This window comes from Acipenser ruthenus, chromosome 24, assembly GCF_902713425.1.
Source record: "Acipenser ruthenus chromosome 24, fAciRut3.2 maternal haplotype, whole genome shotgun sequence".
NCBI lineage: Eukaryota > Metazoa > Chordata > Actinopteri > Acipenseriformes > Acipenseridae > Acipenser > Acipenser ruthenus.
In genome coordinates, this window is record NC_081212.1 from 20,684,412 (window position 1) to 20,712,059 (window position 27,648).

Here is a 27,648-nt window from a genome sequence, read left to right on the forward strand (position 1 = left end):
GAGCAATGCAGAATTCTGGGAATTCTAGTTAAAAACACAAAGACTGTCAAAAGACTCCATTCTCCATGGTTACTAAGTGGAGTCATGCAAGGCCACCTGCCATCAATTCTTCACGTGGGTAAACAGAGGGTACCAACAGAAAAAGGGTCCACAAAAACAGTTTTATAATGTACTACAGGGTATATGGTCATAAGTAATATACAGGAAAAAACAAATAATAATGTTTATAGATTCTATTTTAAATAACATGTATATTATTGATAGTTAGTATATTCTTTATTGTTGAATTGATAAGGCACTTTTTTGTTTTTGTTTGCACCTTTCTTTAATTTAAGACTCGTGTATTACCTATTGATGTGTTGCATGTGCACAAGAAATACAAGTTTAACTGCAACGTTGTGGAAGGAGACTGGAAAGATGTAGATGCTGCTGATTACTTGGCTTGTATTGTTGTGGTCATTAGGATAGGGTTGGTCATTGTAGAAATATATGTAGTAAACTTAAGCTTCAGTACATGTCCTTCACAAGCAACTGTCAACTCATTTCCCCCCCTTGGAGACTATAACAAAGAAACATGTTTACAGCTGCAGAACTGCCACTAAGGCATATTTGTAGGCTTCTATGCACAGCACCCAAATATTGTAGTTGTTTTTTTTATGGTGACATGAAGGGCTAGATTGACTTATCTTTTGCTCCAGTCTAAAAATGTGCACCTTTTTTTTTTTTTTAAGGAGCGACAGAGTTACAAAAGTAGGAAAGAACTTTCTGTGAACTTTTTTTTTGTCATTCTTTCTAGAAAAAAAAAGTGCAAGAATTTCTCTGGCGCAAAGGGAATCTGTCCCCAAAGAGTCTCTTCTAGGGGAAACGGTTCGTTCATTTTTAAGCCCTACTGTACCAGTTTGGTTTCTTTGCCCCCATCTGCGACAGAACTGGACCTCAATTCTCCAGCACTCATACAACATACGGGACGCGTATGCCTTTATTCGGGAGATATTCTGAGAATGTCATGCTGGAGTTTGAAAAGTGACCTAATGAGTGTCTTCATTTCCATTTTCACCTGATCAGCTGAACTGTTTGGTCTTGATTGTGTTCTGTGCAGCTCCACTGTAAACCTAAAAAAGGTTTAAGTTTCAACTAACCCCCTTCATTAGATACTGCTTTTAACAGAAGCTTGGGCTTTGCAGGATTGTTGGAAGGTAGCTAATTTATACATTGTGAAAGACCATTATTAGAGTTTCAATCTGGTGGCATTTAAAACCATTTCTGTTTTAGGAAGTTTTTTTTTCTTATAGAATGTAAGGTGACAGGAAAGTCTTAACAGTTGGTTAGGTTAACCATTTAAGTCCTGGTTGGACCTCAAGGTCCCGCTTTAGCGCCGTATTTTCACATATGCTGTCGGAAATCATCTTGGAACCACTCAGGTTCCTTTTTGAATGATCTAACTTAATTTCGACAAAAATAATTCAGGACTGAAAGAGTAAATCTGCAGTTTTGTTTTCTTTCAGTAGGTGGAGCTGCTTTTTCATATATTTTATGGTACAGTGTATGTTTCATCCAATTGTGCCACCTAATGGCTCAAAACAAGACAGCAGCCAAACAAGCAATAGGAAAATAGTATTACTCGTACAGGCCTGGAACTGGAAAATGCTGTTATGAACAGCAGCAGTGCTCTTTTCAAACTAGCGTTTGGATGTTTTTCACATCAAGCTTGGTTTACAGTTTCACTTCACGTCTTGTGTGTGTGTGTGTGCGTGTGTGTGTGTGTGAGTGTGCGTGTGTGTGGCTACTTCTCAATACGTGTTGTTATGTCCACAAGGAAATATGACAGTAACAGTTGAAGTTCGGTGAAAGATATATTATATTGAAAGCCTTGTCTGGTAGAAAAGTTTCTATTTTTTTAACCCTTAAACAGACGACAGGTAGTACTTAATATTCCTGCAATAATAATAATAATAATAATAATAATAATAATAATAATAATAATAATAATTTTAAAAAATCAGATTTTGTAATGCAAGACAATGATAGTCGTGTTTTCTAAAGACATCACTTTTTTTTTTCCTGCTGGTTAAACTTTTTTTTTTTTTTAACTGAATGTGCCATGGTAAAATGCATGTGGTGTTTGTGTCAATGAGATATTGTGTGTACAACATTCCAAGAAACAAGAAGAAAAGTGGAAATCATAGTGAGTAGGAAGCTTGTATCATTGTTGCTTTTTTGCACATGTCCTTCATTCCTCTGTAGTGCAATCTGTACACATCGCTTTCGCGGATGTACTGTAATCCCTCAGGGAAGTTTGAGTGATTGTTTTTTTTGTTTTTTTTAATCATTCAGTATTTTTTTTGTGTATAGCAGCCAGTTGCTGATCTTATTATACTCAGCTTCAGCTTTGGAATGGTGCTGAAAAGCCACCAGAACACCAGGCATAGATTGGACATAGCAGGTACTAGGCCACAAATGTAAATTAATTAGTTGTGTCTTCTTTGGGACTGAAGTAAAACCTTTACGTACCATCTTAATTTCAAATGCATGTTCTATAACACCCATCAAAATGTAGGTTAAGGGCACGATCTAGTAACATCGTCTAATGGCGTATTTGAACTTTACTACAGATACAGGTAGCCTAGCTATCTTTGTTTTGTTTTTTTTATTAAGATTGCGGTTTTAAGGCTTCTGTTCATATATTGTACTTCAACACTTCTAAATATGTTTTCTATTTAGAACAATTTGAGGTAGTGTTATTTTGTGTGTTAAATGCATGTATGCAAATAGTGTTTGCGATTTTGCCTCAAAAGTCAAGGCTAATTACAGTGACAGTTGTTCATACGTATATATATATATATATATATATATACACAAAAATAGCCATCAATCAATTCTGCATGTGGTGCAATTAACTTAGTTCCTTTTCTTTGAAAATTAATAATAATAATAATAATAATAATAATAATAATAATAATAATAATAATAATAATAATAATATGGTGGTGTTATTTTGTTCCAGACTCAAAGAAGACACAATTACCTTGCCCATACTTTAATTTAGGAAGTTTTTAAATGTATTTCAACAATTGCCCTTTGGCCTGTGTTGTCTAAATAACCTAAGAGATAAAAGGCACATTCAAAATACAACTGTGAATGACAATCCATTTGAATGCGCACATTTGGCCCATTGTTTGAGTTGGGGAATAATTTTGAATTCAATGCTCAGGGAGAATCACTGTAAAGAGTATTAGAACAGGAGGTAGCCAGTAGGAGTGTATGGAGTGTAAAGGAGCCGTCTCCTAGGCAATAAGCATAGGTTCACCAAGGTGTTTTGGTAATCATAGTGTTTTAAAATGACAGTATTCAAATCCGATCAGAAGGATATCAGAATGATCATGAAGTTATCAGCTTAGAGTTTACAACCTCTGCTACATTACGCATTGGCGCCTTTATAGCAGGCCCTGTTTCAGAGGCAGTCTTTGGCTGGCAAAACTTGTGTCTTTTTGCTTTATTTCTTGTCTTGTTTTTTAGTTTTTTTTTTTCTGTTTCTTACAGTTCGGCATGCATTTGAAAAACTATTTCTGGAAAGAAAGGCCCTGAAAGGATCCCTTACTATGATACCATGACAACATAATGCCATAAATATACCTCCCTTGATCCTGATCTATGCCTGTGAAACTAAAAGATGATCTAAGCCTGCTGCGCTGGGCATCGCTAATACGGGTTCTAGAGGGTACTGCAGTTGAACCTCTATTACAACTGTGGTCAATCAACCGGTGCTAAAAGAGTCTGGTTAAAGTGAATGTTCCACACACCTCTTATGTACAGTAGTTCCCCAGAAGATGTTGCCACTCTAGTATGTCTTTAACTTGTATATGACATTATTACGGGTGCATTCAGTTTATTAAAGCAATACAAATCAAAAAAATGGAGCAAGAAAATCGTTTTGAATTGAGCCACTATTTCAAACAATGGTCTAAATGAATTGGGTGTTGGAGGAAGGGGGCTAAGCTGGCTGCTTCCTTTGTGTGTGCTTGCTGTGTTTGTCTGCTCCTGAGTGGAGTTGTGTGCAGGAGTGATGTAGTTTTATTTTTTAACCGATAAACGGGTTGACTGACAGCTTAAAAGCTGGTTTCCAAGTTGTGTTTATATGTAATCACAGGACGAGCCCCAGACAAGGCTTTAAAATGTTTCAGAACCGCAGTGTCAGGTGGTGAGTTTGCAAAATATTTTCCTTTTTGTTTTCTTGTTTTTTCAGTTGTCCATCTCATGGCACCTTTTAACAATACTCGTGTTTCCAAAGTACAACAGACATAGGTATGAAAAAAGAAAATAACTTTTAGCCATAACCGAATGTCAAGCAATAATATAAATGTGTTTTTTTTGGTGTGCGTAGGTTAAAGACCTTTTAGGCACCTGCATGTAAATACAATCTCTAATTTATCTCATATGATTTCCAGCAGTGCAAAGTGACTGATTCTCTTCCTATGTTGAAAACTAAGGACTTGTGATGGCCTGTACACATCTTTTTCTCTCTCTTTCTCTATCTGCTTTTAAGTCACAATATTTAATGTTATTATTGAACACACATATAGAGTTAACTTTATAACTTCTGTCTGTATAGGTAAGGAGAAAATACTGCTATAAAATGCCTACTCAGTGCAAATATGTATCTGTTTATTAAATACAACAATATGCTGTACAATATCTGTTTTAGTATACTATCTCTTTTAGACATAGTTTGGTGGAGCTAGGGTGTGCACATTTTATTTTGTGTTATTCTGATGTGTGGTGCTAGGTAAGTTACTTTTGTGAACAAAACCTTGATTCCTAGACTAGGACACCCTATTCGTCCAATTTATTTCACTGAGCATTGATGTATTATTAATATTAGTACTATTAATAATAATGATAATTATAAGAATTATAATACCCAGCCAGCACCTGTATCAGAGTGCTAGACTTGGGATGTGGCTTTTTTTTTCCTCGCTTTAAGATCATTAGCTAATTAGTGTACAAATGACAGAGTTACAAGAAGTATGTTACAGATTTGGGAAGTGCTTTGGTTTAACTCAGAATTTTTAAAAATGAACTTTTTTTCTTAGTACCTATGGTGAAAGCCACTGGTAGATTTTTGAATGTCACATTTCCAAAAATGTTAATGAATCTGACTGCCTCGTCTCATTCAGCTGAAAATGTGGCAGTTCTTCTATAATATGGCACAATTTATTATTTTGCTCAAAAGAAACAACATTTATGTATGGGATACTGTTAGGGAGACAGCTATTATAAAGCCAGCAAAACAGTGGCTAAACTGAAGAAGCCATGGTTTTCACATTTGTGTGTGTGTGTTTATTTTTTGTTTTTATTTTTTTTAAATACTGTAGGTGCATGCATGCTTGTCCATTTAAGGTTTCAATGGACTTGCAAGCACAAATCTTATTCAGTTTGTTAATTCAAATTCTCAAGGCATTTTTCTAAACCTTTACATGATTATGTATTCTGTTCTTTTTGAAGTCCATGTCAGCCAGAATATGTTGGCATAAACCAGTCATTTTCAGCACAGCGTTAACGATTGTAATGATTGTAATGTTTCACTGTGCTTTTTTACATTGAGTATGTATTTGTATATATTAGCAAATTATATTTATCCTGTGTTTTGAATTATCAGCATTTGTTTTTTTAATGTGCATAAAAAGTAAACACCACAACTGGACTTAGATTTGTCAGCAAAAAAAACTAAACAGATAAACATAAAAATGAGGCAGATGGATATTACAAACACAGAATATAGACATTTTTCATGTTATATTCTAATGTAGACCAAATTAATTACAAGTTGCTGGATACATATTCTGGCTGACGTTGTATAACAAAAGGAACATGGACAATTCAATGTCATTCACGTAAATCTCAGCCTAAAACAAATGTAATGGTTTCAAATCACATGCTGTACTTGCAGAGTATACTGTTTTATTTGATAACATGTTCAATCAAATCTGGTAAAACTAAATACTAATGCATTGTATTTGTAAGTTCAAAATGTGTATTTTTTATGAATGTCTTGAATATGCATCTACTGGTTTGCATATGCAGTTCATTGCTCATTTCTATAGGGTTGTCAGTAGAGGAGGGTGTTGTCCAGTATTTTTCTATTCCTTTGTAACCCAACAGGTCTTGGGAATCTGTAGCCCATCTGTTTAGCAGGGCAGGAATGTCATATGGGTATGTCAATGTTCGCTAGTGATCTTAAAATAACTACAGAGGATCATGTAACTCTCTATTCACCTCTTTTAAATATACGAGTAGTGTCTTCACAATGGTAGTTTTGCTCCTCTTTGTCTGATTCCTAAATAAAATAAAAAATAAGTATTTTGATTCATTTTTTTGTAAATACCGCTGTAAAGAAAAATAAGAAATGTAATGTTGTCTTTTAAATACTTTTCATTCTAATATGAATGTTGTTATATTGTACTTAGAAACCGTACCTTTAATATTATCTTTATTAAAAGTGCATTGGACACATCGATTTTAGATGTGCTTTATGTGCTGTTATCCCATAATAAAAATTACAGCTTGTAATGGGGCTTCCATTGTCTGTCTCCTTTATTATTGATTGCTGTTGTGCTGAGATTTAACTGTTTGGTTCTTAATCACTACTTATCAAGCATAACTAACGAGCACTTGTGTTTCAGATGCCACGGTCCAAATAACACTGTATAGAAATTCAAAACCAAACACACTTTCATTTTCTTGTCTTTGGATTTACATATGCTTTTCAAGAACAGCCCTACAAAGGACAACATTGAACTGCTGCAGTATGGTGCCTCATCACTTCCCATGGGTGCAGTAAGTGAACCTGAAGCATAGGATGTTACAAAAATATCTATTGGGTATGAAGATTTACAGGGCCCAATAGTCCTGTAGCCCATTTCAAACAAACCCAGAACTCAAACTCTTCTAGGCTTTGCTACTTATAGACCTTAAGAGTTTTATTAAAGAATAGGGTTACCAGATTTCCACAATGAAAAACCAGGCCTTTTTTTCTTTAATTTAGCTCTGAAGCAGTTACAATAAGTATATAATAACACAATCATAATTAAAAAATTAAACATTAGGTGTGTGTGATTATATATATATATATATATATATATATATATATATATATATATATATATATATATATATATATATATATATATATATATATCTATATATATATATATATATATATATAATTTGTGGCAAAGTGGGGCGTGCCTTGCCACACTTCAGGACCATTTCAATGTCTTTGCTAAATTAAACCTTGCAAGTCCTTAATTGTAAACTGGACGGCTAAGCTGATTGCCAGTCATTCAAACACTTACACACATATAAGTATAAACACAGTACTTTTCCTAAGGTTCCTGATAGATCTCTTCTCAGGCCTTCGCCTCAACACAGACGGCCATCAAGCTGTTCTGACCTGCTATATATATATATATATATATATATATATATATATATATATATATATATATATATATATACACCTGCCTGCTTGAACACAGGCAGATGTCCCTCATTAACAGCAACCCCATGGCATTCTGGGGGATGTAGTCCCATTATTCTCCAGAACTACAGCTTTCCTCCCCTATAATCTGCCACTATATATATATATATATATATATATATATATATATATATATATATATATATATATATCAATATTAGCATAATTGATGCAGTGGCACAGGACTTTCTCTGCAGCCAAGGAAGAACGTTAACATTTCTATCTGCTCTGCCAATTAACTTTGGTGGAAGTGATGCAGCCTAGTTAATATATATATATATATATATATATATATATATATATATATATATATATATATATATATATATATATAAAATTAGCTCAGAGCCAGCTGCATCAGTGGGTGTCCATAAGACCTAGGGGTTTGAATTATTGATGAAAAAACCTGAAATCTGAGACAGCTAAACTTTGAGAATTCAAAATGATCTAATTGAGTTGACAAAGAAAATGATAACATGCATTTTGAGATTACTGAACCATAAATCACATTTATGGTCTTGTTTTTTTTTTTTTTTTTGGAAAATTCAAGAATGAGCCCGAACCATTGCAGAAAGTCTGATCCTCAATTCGCATGCAATATATGGTTCTCGTTACTCCTGTTTAGGCTCTGAAAATATAATATTGTAAATAGTATTTGTTTAAAAAAAAATAGTTTTGCTTTTACAGTGCACTGTCACTGTCATATTGTCATATGAATCAGGTGAAAATCCTCTCCTCGTGGGCCACATACTTTTAGATTCGCGTTTCCAGGGGAAGATTTTTTTCTGTGACACGCAGAATCCACCTCAGGCCAATGCAATTGTAAACAGTGCAGCCAATGACAGTATGGACTTGAATTCAAGCTATTCGATTACTATTTTTTCTTACGTCACTTAAAACGTAACTGTGTTGATTTGATATTTTTGAAATGGCATTAACGTGGTAAGGATTCATATTTTATGTACCGGTACCATACGATATTTAATTTAAATTGTAGTTGCTTAAAGTTTAACAACATGTGCTTCATCTGGTTAATAAACTAATATAATGATTACAGTTGCTAAATACAAAAATATGGAAATGGTTTATCATTTCCTTATAGTAGTACATAATAAAACGTTTTTGATGAACAACATAAATATGTGAAGCATAATAACATAGGTGTTGTTGTTGTGTGTATATGTGTGTGTGTGTGTGTGTGTGTGTGTGTGTGTGTGTGTGTGTGTGTGTATGTATATATATATATATATATATATATATATATATATATATATATATATATATATATATATATATATATATATATTATTCCCATAAAGTTTTAAACTTTAACCGTAATATCGACCAAAAGATAAGTATATATTAAGTTGCTTCTATCCCTATTGTGGAAATCGAAATAAACTGGGAAGGGCGTAATAATAATAATAATAATAATAATAATTAAATTACATTTAATAAAGTAGCCCACTGTACTTTCAAGCAGTTTTAATGTTATTATTACTGCATTTCTGGGCGTACGTTTTTAGTACATTCCTAATAAGATTGCAAGCTCTCAGGTATTGCGCCTTCACTGTATATTCTCAGCAGTCTGCGTGCTCAGATAAATCCATTTAAAGGAAACGTCCACATTAAAACCCCAATAGTTTGTTATTCGTTGCATGAGCAGTGTCTTCCTGGACTGTTCAGGTATATAGCACTAAGTCTGAGACCTCATGGTCCATCCCCCAGTCCTGGGATAACTCTACATATGTGTGTATACTGTACACAATACTGTCTATATATTGTTTTATTTTTATTTTATTGAATTTTATTAACGTTCAAGTATTTTTTTTTTCAACAGGGATACTGCCCCTAAGAATGGCAGCACAGTATTTTTCTCGCGAGATATGTATGAAAAGTACTCGCTGGCTCCATCTCTTAAAGATCTCTGGCTGATGGCACACAGGTATTGTATTTTATTTTTATGTGCATCCTATTTTGTTCTTCTTTTCATCCAAATAGTTGATAAGAGTGTGTCGGTGCGTACACTCTTAAATGATACCAACTGGGTACTGGATTACAAATTTGTTGTACTGTAACGTAGCCCTTCGAAGGTTCTGAACACATTACCTAGGAAGGCTCGAACCTTTGATGGTACTAATTTGCATAATCTACTTGTGACGTCACCATAACTGTTAGTTTATATTTGATTGAAAATCCTATTATTTTACAGTTAATCCATATAGAATAAAACATTCACGTGTTTTTTAAAAATGTAATATTGAACAGTAATGTTTTTTATAATGTGAATAAAAGTGCACATTCTTTTATGTACATGTAATTGATTCTGCATGCGATATATATACAGTAAGTAAGCTTGCATTGTAGCAGTATCTTATTACTGCCAATTAAAAGAACTGCAGCTGACTTAAGCAAAACAGTGCATTATTTAACAGTCGCTGTTCAAAGCAGGTTTTCAGTCACGTTTTAATGCTTTAATACTACAACTAATACAACTAAATAATAATGATATGAATATGAATTTACACTTGTCAACTTATACTACCATAGCATTTCTCTTGTACACTAGGTATTCAGTACATATTTTATGGAAGCAATACAATCGCTATAGGTACCCCCCTTATACTGTAGGAGGAATGAGAAATTGACAATTCCATAGTTAAAAGATTGACTGGGTTGAGTTAATCAGTATGAAGATCCTTGAGCACCCAGTGACCCAGTATGGCTGTTGCTTCTAGTCTGTACGGTTGATCAGACTATAATGTTTTGGTGAAATGGAGGAATACATTAAATATTTTTTTGCACTGGTGCGTGGTGGCCGACCTAAGCCCTCTCCCCCCGGGCGGCGCTCGGCCAATTGTGCGCCACCCGCTGGGAGCTCCCGTCCACGGGCGGCAGTGGAATATCCTGGACTCGAACCGACGACCTCCAGGCTATAGGGCACATCCTGCACTCCACGTGGAGCGCCTTTACCGGATGCGCCACTCGGGAGCCCCCTTGCACTCTGTTTTAAAAGCGCAAGGTGTGAGTCGTTGTGATTTTTTTTTTTTAGCCCAACATTAAAATCTGAAGAAACACCAGCTCAACTAAATGTAAAGAATACAAATGTGAAACCTGAATGTCCTCCATCACTGGAGCAAGATGAGAAATCCACAGCAGACCCAATCCCGATGCCTAGAGTACCATTCCCCTGCCTTTCCAGGCTGACTGAGAGAGAGCAGAAAGCCTACCTGCGCCTGATGACTATAAACTGCAAATACAAAAAGTGCTACGAGTTGAGACACCATCAGGTAACTTTTTACTGCATTCTTTTTTTTTTTTTTTGTAAATGCTCCTTGAATTGTTGCATATCCATTAAAAAAATTAAAAAAAACCTCTAGAAATGTAATTTAATATGCCATCGCCTGCATGTAAAGTGCCTGTATGGCCGCAGCTTTCTGTTTTTTTAAAAAAATTTGTAGCTGGTGTAGATACCTAGGGCCTTATTTACGAAGTGTTTACCGTATGCAAAACATGATTACCGTGTGCAGTTCTGCCCCCGTCCTATTTACTATTCCCATTTCCGTGAGGAAAACAAGGATTTTGTGGATGCAAATTGGAAGGTGTGGAATTTTACCACCTCCTCAATTGCATTGAATTAATTAAGTTTATGTATGCAAAGCAGCATGTTAAACACAACTAATGAGCTGCCATACATGCATGAGCTATTCACAAAGGTCTGACAATGATTTCTGTATGCATATGATTAGTGACCAGAGTGACCCCACCCCTCATATCTTCTTCCAGGATTTACAAACAGCTGTGAATGAAGAAGTTGTTGAGTTCCAAAAATTTCTGCAAAATGCTGCAAAATTCTGTGCAAGTGATTACGAGATCATTTCTGAAGACGCAGCCCGCTACACTGAGGTAATGCTTGCATGCTATGTGTTAACAGTGTTTAGCATTAATGGCAGTGAAGCGTGCTTGTGGCAGTTAGCATTGAAGTAAACATGTCATGACCGTTCTGTCATTCCTTTCACAGGAATACCTGAGAGCTTGCATTAAGAAGGTGATGGTTTACCCTGCAGTTTACCTAATGTATGAAATGACATGCATAACGGGAGGCAAGTTTAACCCGGAGCTGACCTTGAAGCTTGAGAAACCCTTACTCACACTGGTAAATTTCTATCTGATTCTTTGCAGAATGGGTAAAATGAATCTGATTAACGGATAACCTAATGACCACCAACAACATTAAAAAGTTGGCACACAGCAACCAGATTTGTACTAGCTGAAGTTAAATTAAAATGGTCTTCTCTTCTTAGTACTCTCAGTGATGCACATATCAAGAAGGTAATACAGTTGAATCCAATAACAAAGGGCTGTAGAGACTTGTGTGACTTTTCGTGGTAGTCCTGGAATCTTGTTGTCCATTATTTGGTGCCTCCACCTGCCAAGGTACATTATACACAACAACAATGCTAAGTAGGCCCCTTTGTGTTGTCTTACAGAGGTGTAGCAATCTGGACGCTAATGTTTGGGAATGTTATATTTTTCTTTCCAGGGGGAGGTTAGAATGACCAAGGCAAAGTTTTCTGAGGGGCAGGTACAGTTGATTACAGACTACAGCGTTGTTGCGTCTCTTGCCCCACCAGAAAAGGCAGCATGTAATGTACATGCAGTAAGTATACAGTGACCCTCTTTATTTAATTTCACAGTTTGAGAAAAAGTGTAATTCACTGATAGGCCATACCGACAGTACAGTACGGTACTTCACCTCATAAAGGCACAAATGTGTGTGTCTATATATATATATATATATATATATATATATATATATATATATATATATATATATATATATAATTAGTTAGATACAGTAAGACCAATATTTGAACAACAGAATATAAAATGTACCCTCCTGGTTTGTTTTAAGGACATCAGTTGTGACTCCAATGCTGAAAAGCTTTCACTGAAGTACAATCCTCAAGTGTCTATCACCAGTGAAGCATTATTTACCCTTCTGAACAACCATGGACCAGACTACAAAGATTCATGGGAGATTCCAGTTTGCATTAAAACAGTCCCTGGAGAAGGTAAGAAGCTACACAGGCAGAGTGGCAAGAGTGAAATGAGTGCAGTTTAGACTTGACAACTAAAGATTTCTTGAGACGACTGGAATACAGTAGATGCATATATCCAATCGGAAAGGCAAGGACATCATAGTACTGATTGAAACTAGTTTAGAGGAGGTAGGGAGTGGTTTTCTAACTGATTTAAGAATGCATCACATACGGTTTTATTGACATACTGCAGGAGATTGTTTTGATCAAAGGTAAGTTTTGTAAATCAGTATGGTGTAATTGTATCTTCTGGCCACAAGGTGGTGCACAGATACCAGCAAATATTTTTATTTCTGATATAATATGAGAAGTACCTTGCCATTGAACTAATTTCTTTAAAGGCCAAAAGCTTGGGGCAGGTGTATAATGCAATGTATGTCAAGTTACAGCAAACCTACGGATTTTTTATGGCTTAAGATCTGCATTTAGCTTTTGTCTATTGAGCACTAACACAGCAGACATTACCTGCTAGATAACTGACTGTAGCACAGTTGTAGCAATGATGTAATTTCTCTGTCATATTGGTTTAATTCTCTGCCTGTGAAAGTAATGTGTAATAGACTCTTAGATCATTTCTGTAACCTGAATGTTGAAAACATGAGAGAGTCACAATGTCCGTAGTCATTTCTGTATTTTTCTCCAGGTACCAGCATAAAGAAGCTAGCCTTTATTGACTCTCCTCTTCCAAAGAAAGAAATGACAACGCGGGAGAAGAATCACATTTTTCACAAGGAAACCTTTAACTTTCTAATGAATAAAATTTCCTTTATGCCTGTCTCTGGCTTGATGCTAGACAAACAAGCTGAAGAGAATGTGGCCCCCTGGAAGGTAAGTGTGCATGTGCATGGATTTTACTGGGCAGTGTCAGGTAGGGTACGGTGAGAAAAGTTAAATATAAATAATACCACCATGTCATCATGTCTCTTTTTTTAATAAGTAGGTAGCAAACTGCAAATGATCTCCCAGAGTAATCTATTCAACTGGTAAGGTCTTGCAGTCTGCACACTCACTCTGTTATTAAAATTGACCTCCTGTTTGGCTATTATAATAGGCTGTTGGTGTCCCCTACACCATTCGGGCTGAACCATATACTTAATTATATCATTTTAAAGACTAGTCTCTTTGCACTGATTTATCAAAATCAGTAATAAATCCAAGTTCCATGCTAATTGCAAAATATCCTACCAGTCATGCACTTCGATAGCAAACTTATAATTTCACTTTATAAAAGGATATCTGCTTCTGCCTGGTTGAAAAAATCCCTGTTTGCAAGCCTTGCTTCTAGGAGGTCCTACACTTCCTTGGTCATTTCACCTGCAGAGTGAAATTTGTCTTCACCCTTCAAAGTGCTTTCTTTCCGGTCATTAACCTGTTGATTCCGCTATTGCAAACAATACCTTCAATTTATTGTAAGCATTTATTTATAAAAAAAAAAGTAATTTGATATTTTCCAGGAAAGTGGCCCAAGAGCAACTATATCCTTTGATAATGTGGATGTTGACTTTGAGACTGACTTCACAGATCTGGAGACTTTTGGAACAACATCATCATCATTGTTATGTAAGAAGCCAAAATCTCAAAGCAGTCAAATCAAAGCAGCTTTATCTACGGAATTCAAAAGACTCAAGTCTTTACCTTCTCAACCTGGTAGCACATCTAAAGTGACTTCAAATGATGCCATTTCAGAAGACCACAAGGTAACAGGCAAGGTCTTCAACCAAAAGAAGTTAACCTCTGGAGATGTCTCCGGGTCTGATTCAGAAGACGTTTCACAATTGGAAGATTCTTCAATGAATGAAGTGGAAGAAGAGAATGCAATTAAGACTTCCAGTGATGAAAATGTAAGTGACACTGGCCCAGAAATGGTGTCTACATGCTCAGGATTAATGTCTGCAAGGGAAGAAAATCAAGAAGCTGAGGGAAGCCTTTCTTCCATTGATTCCGATGAAGAACGATTGATAATTGATGATGGCTGTAGTTCAGTAAAAAATGACAAAAACTCTTCTAAATCCCCCTCCAAGATGGAGACATCAGTTTCAGATCCAATACCAGATACACCCAGGTCTCCTTCCCCTGAACCAAATCATCAGAGCAGTCAGGAGATTACCTCCCCAAACACAAGGGGGGGGAAAAGAAGAGCCAAAAGACATATGGTTAAAAAGTTAAATACATGTGACCAGCTTGGGGAGATCCTTGAAATGCAGCGCAAACTGTTGAAGCCACGCACCAAAACATCACAGCAACAAGCCTCCGCAAAAGCCACACCTGGTAATCTATCAGCAACGGCCCGTCAGTGCCATCCCGAGCCCATTGTGAAGCCCTTCAGTCAAGGGGGTGCAGCAGACCCACCTGCCGGAAGCTTTCAGCCTGTATGGCAACAGAAAGGTAGGTGCCATTCATTTAAATTGTTAAGTTTCAAGGTTAGGCATGGTGGCTTGGTACAAAATGGGGTATGGAGTCAAAATCGAGGGTTTTTAACAAATTAACATACAAACTGTTTTACCAATAACTTTCATTGAAGTCCTTGAGTTTAAGTAAAAGCTACCTATATTGGTAATGTCAGTCAGCTTGGCTCCCTGCTGCTAAAATGACCTTCAGGCACTGTAAACAGGAAAAGGTAGACTGTCAAAAAGTTCATTCTTGCAAAGCATAGCACACAGAATGCAGGAAAGAAATACAACTTCTGAGTAAAATGAAATGAAATAGATTAAGAGGTAATCTGATTCTTAGGTGGCCGTTGCATTCTTTTTTTCCTCCTTCTTTCTTTGTATTTTGTAAATTAGACCTGATGAGGCTTTCTCTTTGCTTATTTTGCCACCTCTGACGTTCACTCTCTCAAAAGTTGTTTTATGATTTAATAGTGTTGCTTCCTGACGACCTTCTGCTCAGTGAAGATAAAGAAGGAGATTATGAAACCCCCCATGAAGGGAACCTTGTGTACAAACTCTTCAGCCTTGCAGATGTGCTGCTGATGGTCCGGAGCAGTGTGCATAAAGCACTGAACAGATACAGAAGGAACTCAGCTAGAAAGGTGTGTGTTTGTTTTTGCCAGAAAGCTGTCAAAATAAGCTTAGGTAAACTAGCACATGCCATTTACTCTCCTTAATTCTACTCCATGTCTACAGTATGTGTTGTAATAACAAAACATTTCTGTGGTTTTAATAAAGGGCTGGAATGTCAGTGAGCAATTGTAATGCATAAATACAAAATCAAATTGGAGATACATTTAATAACTGGGAGTTATTCAAAGATTGATAACTTACATTGAGTAAATCTGCTAATAAAGCCCTGGAACTAAAAAAGAAAATCACATTTTGGACATCATTACTTAAACAACACCACTTAATTGAGCAAAACAACATGTATTGAAATACAAAATAAGGAGACGTATTCTTTTGAAAACTGTAAAAGTGAGTACATTCACTCATAATTCACTCACCAGGTATTGAAAGTAACCCCCTTATTGAATAGTTTGACATGCCCAGAAATATTTATTTCTCAAACCAGTTACATAGTGTTTTACCAGGTAACCACACCACACACTACAACTATTAGATATGATTAATTAACCATTGTTGCCAGTGCAGTGGTCTTGTTAAGGTGAACTCATTCCTTTTGATCAGTTTTCATAACGTGTTAACGTCAGTATGTATTAGATATACCCATTCCTTACAGTAAACTGAATATATTGCTTGCAGTTCTTAACATTCATCATGGAATTAAAGTTGATGGATACAAGTTGGTTTCCAGAAAGATAAATACTAGTAGCTAAAGTAGCAACTACTCAGAACAATGTGGCCGGGGTGGGGTTATATTAATCCCAGTACAGATAGTTTTCAAATTGCTTTCTTTTCAGTTTATCCCAGTTTGTGTATTACCCAAGGTGGAATATCAGGTCTGCTATGGAGTGGAAGCTCTCACTAAAAGTGAGATCTGCCACATGTGGACTCAAAGACTTTTACATTCAAACACCGTATTCTTTGTAGGTACGTCATTTTCTTTATGGTTAATTCCTTTTTTTTCTTCTACCCAAGTTGCACTGCACACTCTTCGTAGCACTGATTGGTGTTACAGGGTAGTTTAAAGGCTTGGCAAGCAGAACTGCTTTATAATATTTGACGAAGCAGCTTCTGCCTATCTGTGCCTCCATCTGTTTCCTTATTTCCGTTCTCCTTGTATGGTGTGGGTGTCTCCTATTATGGGGCCCTCCCATCAACCAGACAGACAGGCAATAAAGTGTACAACCCCCAAGCAGTCGGAAGATCTGAAATCTTACCACATCTTGTCCTGAATATGCCTCAGTCTTTGATACATACCAAAAGGTCAGAATTTTCAACAAGCATGAACTTTCTCCTGGAATGTTCGTTTACTTTAGGAAACAAGAGAGTTGTGTAATTGGCAATTAAGTAAAGCATTTAAATTTGTACAGAAACATTCACCATTACGTTTTCTTCAGATGACTCATCTACTAGGTCCTGTGAAACGTTTTTAGCTTGTTTTAGATGTTGCAATGACTACCATTAGTTTGAACAATGCTGCATGAAATTAGCCCTTTCAAGATGTTGGAAAAAATCGGTGTTGCTGACTGGCTGGCACTTGTGAACATGGAGACAATAAGTACAGTTTGAGTTGTTTAATGTTTGTTACACGGTTGTATTCTTTGATTTGATCTCAATCCATATAAATGATATTGCGTCATGATCTCACATGTATCACATATTTCTACTGATAGGAATGAAAAACAAATTGTGAGATTCTGCCTGTGTCAGTTTGGCAGAGTTCCTTGATGTGTTAGGAATCTCTTATTCTAGTAATTTTATTGCTTAATGTGCGAAATGCATTCAAAGCTTAAAAAAGGTTGAGGTGGGACAACTTCTGGCCGACTCGCCTGCCATTTGTTTTAAATGCTAAAATATCATCCATATGCTTATCTGTTTCCAGTTTTTACAGGTTTGTACTAAGAGTGGAATATTTTGTATGTTTCAATAGCTTGGTGAATTCTGTCTGTATGGCAGCTTTCAGCAAAGTGTACGTGTTGATTTCCCATGGAATGACATTGGTTACAAAAAGCATTCAGTAATACAACGTTCACATGGGAAATGAATTATTTTCTCCAAAGACAGTTCCAACGGTGGGATAATGAAATACCTGCACTGCCAATGCCTCAGCTGATTAATGGTCATGTGAATAACAAAAATGTAAAACAAAATTTGTAACAATAGCCCAGTACAATGAAAGAATGACCAGTAAATACTGAGAATGTTACATGGTGGTGTTCTACTAAGCATTGGAGTACAGAATTATTATTATTATTATTATTTATTTCTTAGCAGACACCCTTATCCAGGGCGACTTACAATTGTTACAAGATATCACATTATACATTATTTCACATTATACAGATATCACATTATTTATTTATTTTTACATACAATTACATACAATTACCCATTTATACAGTTGGGTTTTTACTGGAGCAATCTAGGTAAAGTACCTTGCTCAAGGGTACAACAGCAGTGTCCCCCACTGGGGATTGAACCCACAACCCTCTGGTCAAGAGTCCAGAGCCCTAACCACTACTCCACACTGCTGCCTCCACAATCCTTGGTTTGTTAAGGCTTGTCCCTTTAAAAGCAGATATTTAACTTGTGTCTGTTAGTCAAAAGGTCAAATGTTTAGTCTTTTGAGAAAATGCTAGAAGCAAAAAGAAAGATAAGATTGTTTCTCAATGTTGGACTTTATCTTCATGGGAGGAGGTCACCATTTAAAATCTTCTTTTTTTAGAAAACGTGGAGCTTGGATTGTTTAAGTAGAAACCAACACACCTGTGCAACCAGCTTTGTCATCTGCAACATAAATAAAGCTTTGGGTTTCTAGAACCCCTTTCCACGACACATTCTCCAAAACTGAAATGTTTGGGCACATAGCAGCGGCATACCAATACATATACAGTGTGTGTCTAGAGATAAATGATAGAATAAAAGCTATTCATGTTTAATCAGCGAGAGCCTGAGGGTGTGGCGCTGCAGAATGCCAACATTGACAGAATACTCAGAATGTGTTTAACACATTTAAGCCTGTTATAACAACAGATCTAACTGTATTTTCTCATGGAAGTCTACCACACAGCCTGACTAGTGACACTGCACACATATAGGCACAATTTACATGACCAGATTGCCTTACCTTGTCCTCATTAGCAGGCTTATAGGTCAGATTTGTGGGCAACTTTCTCCCAATTGCGGTTTAATTTGTTGTTTCTCAGAAGTTAAAATGACTACACATCTGTCCAATACTACTATTAAAAAGAAGCCTGGATGGCTGTACTATGTACTACCAAGATCTGTAATATTAAGATCTGCCCCAGTTTATTATTAAAATTGTCACATCTAACCGATAATCTAACCGGTAATTTTCTTTTATGCAAATAGTAGTCAGTTCTTTAGGCTGTGGCATTTCCTTTTCAATAATGGAGTAGTTGAGTATCGCATTGAAGTTGCATTGCAAGCAATGTACACGCCCCAGGACAGAAGACTGTGCAAGGCTGAAAGACATGGAATAATGCAGGGTATACAAGGCTTTGATCTTTGTTAGTTAATTTTTTATTGAAGTCACGTTTGCTGTTTTTTTTTTTTTTTTTCATTTAGGTCACATTGATGCTTTTACATCAAAGCTATTTATGCTGGAAGAGTTTACACCAGACCGAATAGCTGATAAATTTGTTGACTTCAAGTGAGTATACTGGGCCCTGTTTCCACTAGGCTGTAACAGTTAGTCATTGTTTATTTAATTTATTAAGGTTAAAAAAACAATGCCATAATCATACTTTCTATAATTACACTAGTCTCATTTTTACTCATTCAGGCTTTTGTGCTTGGGAGCACAATGCATTTAGCCTGGGGAGTGTTGATCTCACCTGTTTTGAATTGTAACCATTTTAGTTTTTACTAAAGTCCACACAATGGCTCTGTCATTAGCACACAGAAAAATCTGTAATACATACTTTTTTAAGGGTAGATTTTGAAAGTTAGACACATTCTGGATTTAAAGTGCATTTAATAATAATAATAATAATAATAATAATAATAATAATAATCCCTTTGCATTTTTAGCATTTAGAATAATGCTGCAACCACATAAGGAACAGCTTAGAGTGTTGGTTTATACAAGATTGCATATGGTTTCATTAACCTCTTGTCGTGTTTCATGGCTAAACTGTGCTATTTTTATGTTTGTGTCTTCACAGACCAGTAAATTCCCTTAATATACTTCACCACCTGTTACAAAAGGTCATTGGGTAAGTTAATATATCCTAAACAAAAGCGTTTGAACTTCACACACATCTTTTGTTGTCTCTTTTTCTGGTTTAACAGTTTTATCATCAAGTTGCATGTTCGTTCATGTCTAGATCTAGTTACAATGGCAGAATATCCTTGATTCCTCCAAATAATTGTTTTTAATGCTCAGTAGTATTGCATGACAGAAAAGGGCAAGTTTTACCTTGCTCCTGGATTCTACATGTTGTTTTCTACTTGTTTTTGAAAAGACACTCTAGTTATCACTGTTGAGACTGCACCTCATGGAACATCAATTAGGTGTGCAATCCTTAGAGAAGACTGATTTGTCTACTGTCTTGCCCATCATTACTGAAACACGCAATAGAGTTTCATAAATAACAGAATACTGTGCATGTCAGTGATACCATGTATAACAATTGAATAGGAGGGGCAGACCATTGCAACATGTCATACAATAAGTGTTTCCTTTTTTTTTGTTTTTGGTTAGATTTTTTTTACATTCTTAGACCCTTTATCGAATACTTGGAAAACAGGTTGGGACATATAATTCTAAATGATATATATATATATATATATATATATATATATATATATATACACAGACGTGCTCAAATTTGTTGGTACCCTTACAGCGCATTGAAATAATGCTTCATTCCTCCTGAAAAGTGATGAAATTAAAAGCTATTTTATCATGTATACTTGCATGCCTTTGGTATGTCATAGAATAAAGCAAAGAAGCTGTGAAAAGAGATGAATTATTGCTTATTCTATAAAGATATTCTAAAATGGCCTGGACACATTTGTTGGTACCCCTTAGAAAAGATAATAAATAATTGGATTATAGTGATATTTCAAACTAATTAGTTTCTTTAATTAGTATCACACATGTCTCCAATCTTGTAATCAGTCATTCAGCCTATTTAAATGGAGAAAAGTAGTCACTGTGCTGTTTGGTATCATTGTGTGCACTGAACATGGACCAGAGAAAGCAAAGGAGAGAGTTGTCTGAGGAGATCAGAAAGAAAATAATAGACAAGCATGGTAAAGGTAAAGGCTACAAGACCATCTCTAAGCAGCTTGATGTTCCTGTGACAACAGTTGCAAATATTATTAAGAAGTTTAAGGTCCATGGAACTGTAGCCAACCTCCCTGGGCGCGGCCACAAGAGGAAAATCGACCCCAGATTGAACAGAAGGATAGTGCGAATGGTAGAAAAAGAACCAAGGATAACTGCCAAAGAGAAACAAGCTGAACTCCAAGGTGAAGGTACGTCAGTTTCTGATCGCACCATCCGTCGCTTTTTGAGCGAAAGTGGGCTCCATGGAAGAAGGGGGAGGACTCCACTTTTGACAGAAAAACATAAAAAAGCCAGACTGGAATTTGCTAAAATGCATATTGACAAGCCACAATCCTTCTGGAAGAATGTCCTTTGGACAGATGAGTCAAAACTGGAGCTTTTTGGCAAGTCACATCAGCTCTATTTTCACAGACGAAAAAATGAAGCTTTCAAAGAAAAGAACACCATACCTACAGTGAAACATGGAGGAGGCTCGGTTATGTTTTGGGGCTGCTTTGCTGCGCCTGGCACAGGGTGCCTTGAATCTGTGCAGGGCACAATGAAATCTCAAGACTATCAAGGCATTCTGGAGCAAAACGTACTGCCCAGTGTCAGAAAGCTCTGTCTCAGTCACAGGTCATGGGTCCTCCAACAGGATAATGACCCAAAACACACAGCTAAAAGCACCCAAGAATGGATAAGAACAAAACATTCGACTATTCTGAAGTGGCCTTCTATGAGTCCTGATATGAATCCTATCGAACATCTATGGAAAGAGCTGAAACTTGCAGTCTGGAGAAGGCACCCATCAAACCTGAGACAGCTGGAGCAGTTTGCTCAGGAAGAGTGGGCCAAACTACCTGTTAACAGGTGCAGAAGTCTCATTGAGAGCTACAGAAAACGTTTGATTGCAGTGATTGCCTCTAAAGGTTGTGCAACAGAATATTAGGTTAGGGGTCCCATCATTTTTGTCCATGCCATTTTCATTTGTTTTATTATTTACAATATTATGTTGAATAAAAAATCAAAAGCAAAGTCTGATTTCTATTAAATATGGAATAAACAATGGTGGATGCCAATTATTTTTGTCAGTTTCAAGTTATTTCAGAGAAAATTGTGCATTCTTCGTTTTTTGTGGAGGGGTACCAACAAATTTGAGCACGTCTGTATATATATATATATATATATATATATATATATATATATATATATATTAATAAAAGTCATTCACTACCGGTAGTTTTGAGATTAAACATTGCAACTGTTTCAAGATCGCCATATAGCCATATATGATAAAATAAGCTGTGTAATTTATTTATTTTGGGGTGTTGATGATTCACGTGTTTGCAGTTTACAGGAAGGAAAGTACCTGCTGAGCCACAAAGCTGGAGATCCTTTGGTTACCATCTTTAAAGATTGTGACGGGAAAACTGCCACTCGAACAACCTACAACCTGCATAGAGCTCACAGCAGCTTGCCTCAAGCACCGTCGCCTCTCTCGGTCCCATGGGTACCCCTGGATCCTACCCTGACGCTGCCTTATCACCTGAAACACGGGATAGTCCCATGCACCTTCCCTCCCAGAGCCACAGCCAACATGCAAGGACAAGAGGTGGGGGATGTTTTGTTATGTGTGTGGTAAAAATATATCTATAATATCTATTTTTGTGTGTATGCGACAGAAAAAGATCCATATTATAATGCATGGTCTAATGCAGTTTTTAAGGCAAAAATCCTTCAACAGAAGTATTATATTTCTAGGCACTGGTACACAAAAAATAATTATAACCCCTTGTAACGGGGGTTTGTTACATATGTGGGTCATCACTGAACAATACTGAGGCAGAAACAGAGCATTGGGTGTTGACCCGCCGCACAGCCGCGCAGATTTAATCAACACAAGTGTTGACACTAGGGTACCAACCTCCCCTAAACTAACCTACTGCTGTAGCTCATTGAGTGCCGCCATCCTCACGGCGACTGCGGCCTCTTCAAAGGTCTCGGCTGGGCAATGCCTTCACGAGCACCATCTTGGAGTGGAAGGGTTAGTGTAGTAGTTCTCACCATGGAGCGGACGCTCTCCTCTTCGATGTAAACAAATGCAAGCTTTCGCTCAACGCCCGTCTGTGTAGCAGTGGTCATGCAGCAGCCTTGAACTGTGGCGCATATGCTTTTTGACCTCTGCTCAGCCTCCCCAGGCACGCCCCCCAGCCAATCCGGACCTTCTGATCAGCTCCGCGCCGGGTGAACCTAACTGCTCAATTGGTTGTCCAGCAATGCATCTCCTGTTCTGCGTCCCAGCTGCACACATTTGTGCAGGAACCAGCTACACCCCTTTTAACTACATCTCCTTCATAAATAACACATTATAATGCTTTGCCCTAAAAATATGTTTGCGATTAGAATACATTACAGTGGCTTTAGAAATTGGGTTAAATGATTAAAGTGGAACCAAGTCTTGGAAACAGTTTTTTAAAACCCAACAGCTGACAATCTTCAAATCCAAACTACATTCATATAAATAGTCTACAAGGCAGAAAGAGCTAAAGTCAACTTCCAGCCATTCAGTAAAAAGATCTGATTTGATGTTGCACACTTCAGTGTCAATTTAGCAAGGTGTGGCATTTAAGTCATGAAACATGATAAAGTCATTGCTTGAAATGTGCATACTGAGACTATGATGAAATGTTTCACGAATAGACCTATTGTGTCTGTCTTACAACCAAAAAGTGGTAAATCACAACAAAAGAAGATCTTTAACTGCTATTTGAGACTTAAAATAAGGTGGGGGATGCTGGAATTGAAAAATTATTTGGCCAAATTACAAACCATAATCACTCAAATGCATAATTAAAAATAGACATTTTCTGAATGTGGCTGTGTGTAGAGATCCAGTGAACTTTGGAGAATGTGTCAACATCCAGAATGCATGGAATGCAAGGCTAGATGATTTAGGTGTGTCTGTCATTAATAGTGTATTGAATGGAGAGCAGGCCTAGAAGTCTTAAGCATTAAACTACAAGTTTTAAAGCTTCAGTGTCCCACTGTAGTGTTTACTTTTACACTGATATAATTTTTTATTGAATGTAGATTACTATACTTATGCCTTTTGTGCACCCACTTTACAAGCTGCTTGCCATTACGTTCCAAGCAAATGTGGTGTGGAACAGCACAGGATATAAAAATCATATAATCATATCCCCTTTCACCTCTAAAATGTTTGTTTTTTATTACCACCAGATCCAAGTAAAATGATATGCCAAGGCTTGAAATTTTTGATTGTGTAAAAAAAAAAACGCTGTTTAGTTCTTGATAATATTATCCCTACGTTCCACAAGAAGAACAAAGGGGAAAAAAAACAAACCACCTTATCTTAATACCCCTCCCCATCGTAAATTATATGGTCCATAATCTCAAGTAATTTCCCAAGTGACGATTATTATTGCTTAATTGTTTTTTTAGGGTGCCGGCCCAGCTCCCAATGGGAAAAAATCACTATTATGCTGATAGTATGGGCATTTTAAAAGTCTGTAAAATAAAGGCTTGTTAAATGCAATTCCGCACTTATGGAACAAGATGTGTGTATTTTGTAAACAGAAAACTTGCTAAAGGTTTTTCAAGTACTAGTTTATTTCAAGTTAAGAGTTGGTCATTTATATAACACTGTTGGCCCTTTTTTTAAACAAGGGCAATACAAATTCTATTGTAGTTCTTGTTTTTATTGCAGTTTCTTAGCTGTGAACTGTTAAAATAGTTTATTCCTCTTAATAATTAATAAAGAAGCCTCATTTTGTTTCACTGTGCTTAAAGCAGTAGAAAAGCGGGTAAGGGTTTTTTGTTGCAAAATCAGATTGCTCAGGCACTGTAGCTCCCTGGGCCCCAACCCACAATAAAGTTTATGTTTGAGTGAGTCACACTGCTTCAGTCTGGAAACTATGATACATTCCTCAAACAAAGCCAACTAACCGTTTAACTCCTAACTGTGCTATCGCAACTGCAAGCTTCGTACTATAGAAAAATAGACTTGGTTTGTATAACTTGACTTCTCCTTTTCTTGTAGCGAGTGCTCCTCTTTTTGGAATCACCATTCAGCCATTCCATGGCTAAACAGCCCCGCCTTTAAAGCAGCTCTGGGCTGTTTTTTTAGTTTGGCACTAATGGGGAAAAATCTGCAGTTGATGAAGCAAGAGCAGAGCTTGTGCTTTTCCATTCTGGCCTGTTAAACCGAGTCTTAAAGAGGCAGTTCTGTATTCTATAGCAGCAGATGCTTTCACTTCTGCTTTTCATGTTAGGACAGCAGATCTCTTACTGCAGAATAAACCTTAAAATGTTTTTGAACTGCTCAGATATTTTAGAGAATTGTCTTAATTGCTTATTTTATTTTTTCTGTGTTCTTGTCCTCCAGGCAGGTGTGGCAAGAGGCAACATGTACACTTCCTGTGAAGGCAAGGCAGTTGCCATGGAAACAAAGAGTAGTCAGTTGCCAGCTCAACTTGGTGGGAACAAAGGTGGGGCTGGGAAGAAGAAAAAGAACAAGGGAAAGAGAATTAAACAATATGTAAAGTGGAAGAAACAAAGGAGGCAGCAGAACAACTAGAGCAAATCTTGTCCTGCAAAAACTAAACCTGAAGCTGATTTATTTTTATCCATTTATTTTTCCAACAGGTCCACTTGGGTAACATATTTATGATTTCCCTTTGTTTAAATGTATATAGAGACTTTTTAGTACTGTTTGTTCCTGGATAATGTTTACGTTCTTTTGGCTTAACAAGGAGTACCATCAGTATGATTTCATTTGTAAAAAATAAATAATTGTATCACTGGTACAGAATGATTTAAAAATAAAACTGCCACTAATTATAAATGCAAAATAAACATTTTAAAAGTTGTTCTGTTAAACAGTTAACCTATGATTAAATAAAAAAGACTTAACTCTTTAAGTATCTATTAAAGGACCTGACACTTTCAAACACAGTTAAAAGAACACCGTTTGCAGCAACATTCCTGGTAAAACCCTGTACCAGTCTACTGTGTGAGCAGTCTGAGCATCGGACAAATTATCTTTTTTGGTAAGGGTAAGTCTTAATGGGGAAAAGACACTTAGTACTGCATTTTGTTAAGGACAACAGATTTAAGTATAATCTGAATTTTATGCAAGTTACAGCACTTACATTTTTTTTCTGAGTATCTTATTTGCCAAAGATTATTTGTAACTGACCTGAGAGGAATTCCTCTCTTCACAGAGAATTTTTTTTTTTTTTTTTTGGGGGGGGGGGGGGCAGGGGGGTGGAGGGAGTGGTTTGTGGAATGTGTGTTCAGCAGCTTGTGCTTTCCTGGCAGTTTCTGGCAGGAATCTAGTTTCTAAATAAAAGTTCTTTCTTGAATAGAATTATGCATCTAAAAAAAGGATTTCATACTGACATGCTTTACTCCTGTTCTGCCTCAGTGAACCATGTATTTCATAGATCAAAATAATTTAATTAGGATGTGTTAATGAATGCATTATTTAATTACCCATTGTAACCCATGATTTACCAAGAAACCTGTATCACATGGCAGATGTGTGACTTTCAAGTATATCACAGAAATAACTACAGGCTGTGTTCAAGTATTGTAACGAATAGAGGTTTTACAGACTAATTATTAAAAAAAAAAAAAAAAAAAAAAAAGCAGCTTTCTGTTGGTATTGTTGTAGATGGGGCAAAACAGGTAGTTTTCCTAGTGGCAGAGCTAGTCTTGTACAGAATGACTACTGTATAACATTGTGTGGGTACTCTGTAGGTTAAGCATTCATTGTCAGATCTGTGCAAGTATCTGTCCATTAAATTGGTCATCAGTCCAGTCTACCAGTGAAGATGTATTATAAGTAGCGTGGTCACCAGACACAACAAAGACAATCAGAATAGCCTGATTGCATACTGCACAGAAAGAAGCGATGTCTTGTCCCCCATTATTGCTGCTTACAAGATCTTCTATTACAGACACATTTCCATTTCCGATTCTATTTAGTGGTGGAAAAACTTGTTGAACAGATACTGGGAAGAACTATTTTATCTTGGTGGTGAATCTAAATACTGGCACTTTTAAAATGATAAAAACAGGACCACAGACACTGTTAAATAATAGCAGTGTTTTAAATGCATTAGTCTGGTAATCTACAATCGTAAACCATTTGTGCAACCCTTAAGGTTATCTGTGTGTCATGTTCCAGAACTCCTGATTGCAAGGGAGTACCATCTTGATTGTGTCAAACCCTCAACTCAGCCTCATTCCCATGGGGTCGTCTTCTCACTTACTGGGGACTATGCTCTCATGCCTACCTCACTGGACAAGCCCGTTAAGTAGGGTAGGAGCTCATGAGCTACCTTCCTGTATATATTGCCAGTGTACATATGATTGCATTCATGTTTATCAACATCAGTATGCTCCTCAATAAATGATTCACTGCTTGGGGAATAGTAAAGAGCTGTGGCTGTTAGTAAGAAGTAGTTATGGTGATATGCATTTCAAATTAAATGTGTTTGTGTTGTCTTTAGACACAAAGGAAACTCATCTCCAAGGGGCAGGCTGTATAACCCAAACACCAGTGGTGACTGATTAGCTCTAAAGAGCCCCGAAGCGTGATCTAGACTTGATCAGGTTTGACACTAGGAA

General features: G+C 36.6%; 1 protein-coding gene across 2 annotated transcripts; it reads left to right on the plus strand.

Moving 5' to 3' along the window:
* Positions 1-8,318: 8,318 nt before the first annotated feature.
* Positions 8,319-26,233, plus strand: LOC117429679 (little elongation complex subunit 2-like). Of its 2 annotated transcripts, XM_058998632.1 has the most exons (15): positions 8,322-8,479; positions 9,378-9,482; positions 10,590-10,827; positions 11,324-11,443; positions 11,559-11,693; positions 12,081-12,197; positions 12,453-12,612; positions 13,283-13,467; positions 14,094-15,024; positions 15,501-15,670; positions 16,496-16,625; positions 19,287-19,371; positions 19,886-19,936; positions 22,345-22,606; positions 25,400-26,233. In XM_058998632.1, exons 1-15 carry the CDS (start codon positions 8,466-8,468, stop codon positions 25,589-25,591), a joined length of 2,895 nt encoding a protein of 964 aa, XP_058854615.1. In that variant the 5' UTR covers positions 8,322-8,465; the 3' UTR covers positions 25,592-26,233. The 2 variants fall into 2 exon arrangements, with proteins under 2 accessions (XP_058854616.1, XP_058854615.1); XM_058998633.1 differs by lacking the exon at positions 25,400-26,233 and having other exon boundaries at positions 8,319-8,479; positions 22,352-22,519.
* The last annotated feature ends 1,415 nt before the right edge of the window (positions 26,234-27,648 follow it).